Here is a 4,249-nt window from a genome sequence, read left to right as displayed (position 1 = left end):
ACGCTGTCGTCACCAAAAACACCAAATCAGGTACTCCTGCCGCCATCCAGGATATTATCTCAATCCCAACGAGGTCGCCCGCAGGATCGCCCGAGTCATTGCTCACTTCTAAGGCATCCAGAACGTCGAGAAGATGACCCTAAACACTCAGTGGTGGTAGTTGGGTACTCCGCATGAAATTCAGGCCTCAACGAGTTGGACTACACCGAGCTGACTGTGCTGGTGGAGGAGGAGTTTAAGATCGAGTTCCCCGACGACGTTGCCTAGAAATTCAAGGATGTCAACGATATGGTCGAATACGTGGCCAGGTCCTTCTGGTCAGGGTGATTGTAGATCAACAGCATAACCACGCGGATATCAACTCCAGTAGAAGATAAGAGGGGGATTCAGGGGGGGAAAACTGAGGGAGAGGGGTGGGGGATGGGGAGGGCGGTACTGTTGGGATTGGGGGATGGGGGGTGGGAATTAATTAATTGTTGGTTAATCATTTAATAATCAATATAATTTCACCACAATGCCTCCCAAAGTTGATCCCACCGAGGTTCGTTACAGTACGACTTTCTTAACGCAGTCAACATCAAAGTGTTCGGCGGTGAGCCCGGCCCCGCTGCCACTCTCGCTCCCAAGCTCGGTCCTCTCGGTCTGGTATGCACTATATGATTCAGAACGCCAAGAAGGTGGGTGAGGACATCGTGAAGTAGGGCGGTAAATGGAAGGGCATCCGCGTGATGGTGCAGCTAAAATGCCAGAACAGAGCTGCTGAGATCACCGTGAACCCAAGTTCTTCAGCCCTGCTGATCAAGGAGTTGGGCGGTTACGAGCGTGACAGAAAGAAGGTCAAGAACGTGACCCACAAGGGCAACCTCACTCTCGAGCAGATCAAGAAGGTCGCCAAGGTCATCGAGGAGAAGAGCATGGCCAAGACCTTCCAGGGCACCGTCAAACAGGTACTCGGAACCTGCCTCTCCCTCGGATGCACCGTCGACAAGCAGAGCCCCAAACAGATCATCGCCAAGATTAGCAACGGAGAAATCAAGGTTTGATACATCCACCCTATTTAACCCACCCAATATCACCACACTACATAACTACAGATTATATGGAATATGGCATTCGGAGCATTATGGATGGAAGGAGAGCAGGAAGAGGATTATGGGATGGAATAGGTTGGGAATTGAGAAATGTAGTATGCTATCCTATGAATGTATCCTCTAGAGTCGATCATCATGCTAATCTTTCAACAATCTCAAAGTTCATCTTCAAACCAAACCAAAACCTCTATTTATCCTATCCTCCATCTGTGCCCACTTCCCAGATATTTTTCTGTTATGCTCTCGATATATCCTCCCATTTTAATGTGAATCTTCAAGTTGTATCATTAATCATACATATTTGAGATGAGTAGAATAATCCCTGACGATCCCTCAGTGGTGCGGCCCATCTTCGACTAGCTCAGAGCCAATTTCTTCACCCACGAGACCAAGTCCCTCGCCTTCCGCAAGAATACCCTCAAGACGCTTCTCCGGGGATACATCGCTCTCGAGCAGGAGTTCAATGAAGCCCTCAATAAGGACCTCGGACACAACACCTTCATCAGCAACTTTGGAGCGCACGCCCTCACCAAGGCTGAAATCCAGGATCTCATCGACGGGGTCGGCTCCTGGATCAAACCATAGTCCAAACCCACGCCTCTCGGTAATGCATCCACTATCCAGGCCTCGGAATGGCTACATGCGAAATCGAGCATGAGCCTTTGGGAGTGGCCTTGGTGCTATCCGCCTGGAACTACCCGATCTACACTGCCATTCCTCAGGTGGCGGCAGCTATATCGGCTGGAAATTGCGTCATACTCAAGCCCAGCGAACTGGCAGCAGAAAGCTCAGGAGTCATCAAGAAGCTCTTCGACTAATACTTGGACAAGAGTATACCATTGACGATATAGGATTCTTCAGGGTGATTGAGGGAAGAGTGGAAGTGGCCAAGGCTGTCACCAGATTGCCAGTGGATATTATCTGCTTTACTGGATCGACGATGACTGGCAGACTGGTGGCTGTGTAGGCTGCCAAGAACCTGGTCCCCTGCATCCTCTAGTTGGGAGGCAAATGCCCCGTGATTGTTGATGAGACTGCCAACATTTCGACAGCTACTAACCGCATCCTGTTCGGCAAGTTCTTCAACTGCGGTCAGACCTGCATCGGCGTCGACCACGTCTTCGTCCACGAGTCCATCCGCGAGCCCTTCCGCAAGGCCCTCCTCGAGAAGCTGGAGCTCTTCTACGGCGGAGAGCAAAGTTTGGAGAATGATGGAAATTACGGAAAGATCATCAATCGGTTCCACGTTGACCGCGTTGAGAAGTACTTGAAGGATGACCATGGAGGAAGCATCATCTACGGAGGAAAGGCCGTCAATAAGGAGACTAGATTCATGGGGCCGACCGTGATTGAAACTCCACGCAAGGATAGTCTCCTCATGCAGGATGAGATCTTCGGCCCAATTTTGCCTATCTTCTACTACTCCGACCTCAAGGAGCTCATCAAGGAGATCAATTCCCGTCCCAAGCCATTGGTCGTCTACCAGTTCAGCGAGTCAAAGGCCAACACAAGCCTAGTCCGTTCCCAAACCTCATCCGGAGCCTACGTGGTCAACGACACAATCCTGCAGATGACCAACCTCAGCCTTCCCTTCGGCGGTGTGGGCGCCAGCGGGTACGGTAGGTACCACGGCAAGGACGGTTTCCTCGCCTTCACCAACCCAAAGAGCATCGCTCTCATCTCCTCGATGGACAGTTACCCCATCAACCAGCGCTATCCTCCCTACAACGACAGCAAGAAGTCCACCATGACCACACTGCTCAAGTTCGGTTTCATTACCTATGGACAACTGGGAAGGGGACTGCTGGCCATTCTCCTGGTCATTGCGGCGGTTGTCCTTTACAATGTGTGGTGTCCTTGCACGCAAGAGAAAATTGACCTCTGATATCAGAAATGATCATTATAAAAGAATTAAATTTATATATACGGTGAAATGAGGGAGATATTTATATATAATGAATAGCTGTGAGTCTTAGAGCCAAAACCACCACGACAAAGACTGCAACAGCTCAACATAAATACACATAGAAGTTGCACCAGCCACCCCCCTCACTCTTGAAGACCTGGAAAGAGTTATAGAGGTGGGCAGTGATGAGGAATTTTAGGCTGGCTTGTTCCGCTTAGTTCGATCATCAGTTTGCATGCGGACCACAAGGTTTTCGCTAGTAAGATGCTTCATTACCGATTGATGAAGTACTTCTATCGCACCTTCAAAGCCATGGAGGAGAGCAGCGAAAATGAGCAATACCAATTGGTCTTCATCATGTCCCTTCTCGCATAGATAAGTAGAAAAAATCAGAAAGTGCGTCTGCCATTCACCCGCAACATCGTTCTTGCTCTTTTGTCCTTCGATGCAGCGACAATCAAGACTTCTACTTTCGGCGGTCAGATTCTAAAGATCTTGGCTGTTCTATTTTAGAACCTTTCGCGTCAGGGCAAGACGGTGATGAAGCTGGGCGTGAGTAATGAGTTGAAGGAAGGTTTACTGCTTCTAAGCAGCAGAGTAGACGAGTTATTTACTTTGCGAATATTGTTAAAAGCCATCCGACAACTCACCCTCGCCAACGACCTCATCATCACCAAAGAGATGTAGAGAGGAATAGAATTGCAGAGAACTTGGCTGATCACTTCGGGAAAGATATTGCCAAAAGGGTCAAAGCTATGCTTTGCCTTATGAATAGCAAGCAGAAGAAAGAAGGGTCGACTCTTTTGGATCTTATTTGCGGAGTTTGATGTGTATATAAAAAATATAATGTGGAATCTATTTTCGTATTTTTTTGGATATTAGCTAATGAAAGGACTTATTGTCCTCCTTGCTTGCTGGCAATAGTATTGGCCAAAGATGATTGCACACTCGTGGGTTTAAGATTGAACTATGGTCGTAGCGTTCTAGATCGGCAAGATCCCTAACGACTAGCTCTTCGCTTCAACACAAAATAGGAATGCTCTTACATTTGGATGCAAATTAATAATTAGGTTCTTGTGGAATGCAAGAGCAGGAAAGTTACTAACATCCTGCTAGATAAAACAGAGTACAACACGCATGTCCACAGTTGTTCTCTCACTCATTAGATTTAGTATGACCAAGATGTCTAATACAATCTCGTCAATAACAAAACGCTAGAGAAATTATTGAAAAGCAATATAAAGATCCACAT

At 47.8% G+C, this 4,249-nt stretch overlaps 1 protein-coding gene across 1 annotated transcript; it reads left to right on the top strand.

Annotated features, from left to right (window-relative positions):
- Window positions 1–1,723: 1,723 nt before the first annotated feature.
- LOC116268098 (uncharacterized) lies at window positions 1,724–2,976 on the top strand. The gene is made up of 2 exons (XM_031649905.1): window positions 1,724–1,885; window positions 2,092–2,976. Exons 1-2 carry the CDS (start codon window positions 1,724–1,726, stop codon window positions 2,974–2,976), a joined length of 1,047 nt encoding a protein of 348 aa, XP_031505765.1.
- Window positions 2,977–4,249: the final 1,273 nt, after the last annotated feature.

This window comes from Nymphaea colorata, unplaced genomic scaffold, assembly GCF_008831285.2.
Source record: "Nymphaea colorata isolate Beijing-Zhang1983 unplaced genomic scaffold, ASM883128v2 scaffold0111, whole genome shotgun sequence".
Taxonomy (NCBI): Eukaryota; Viridiplantae; Streptophyta; class Magnoliopsida; order Nymphaeales; family Nymphaeaceae; genus Nymphaea; species Nymphaea colorata.
Note: the sequence above shows the minus strand (reverse complement) of the source record. Positions and strands in the feature narration are given on the sequence as shown.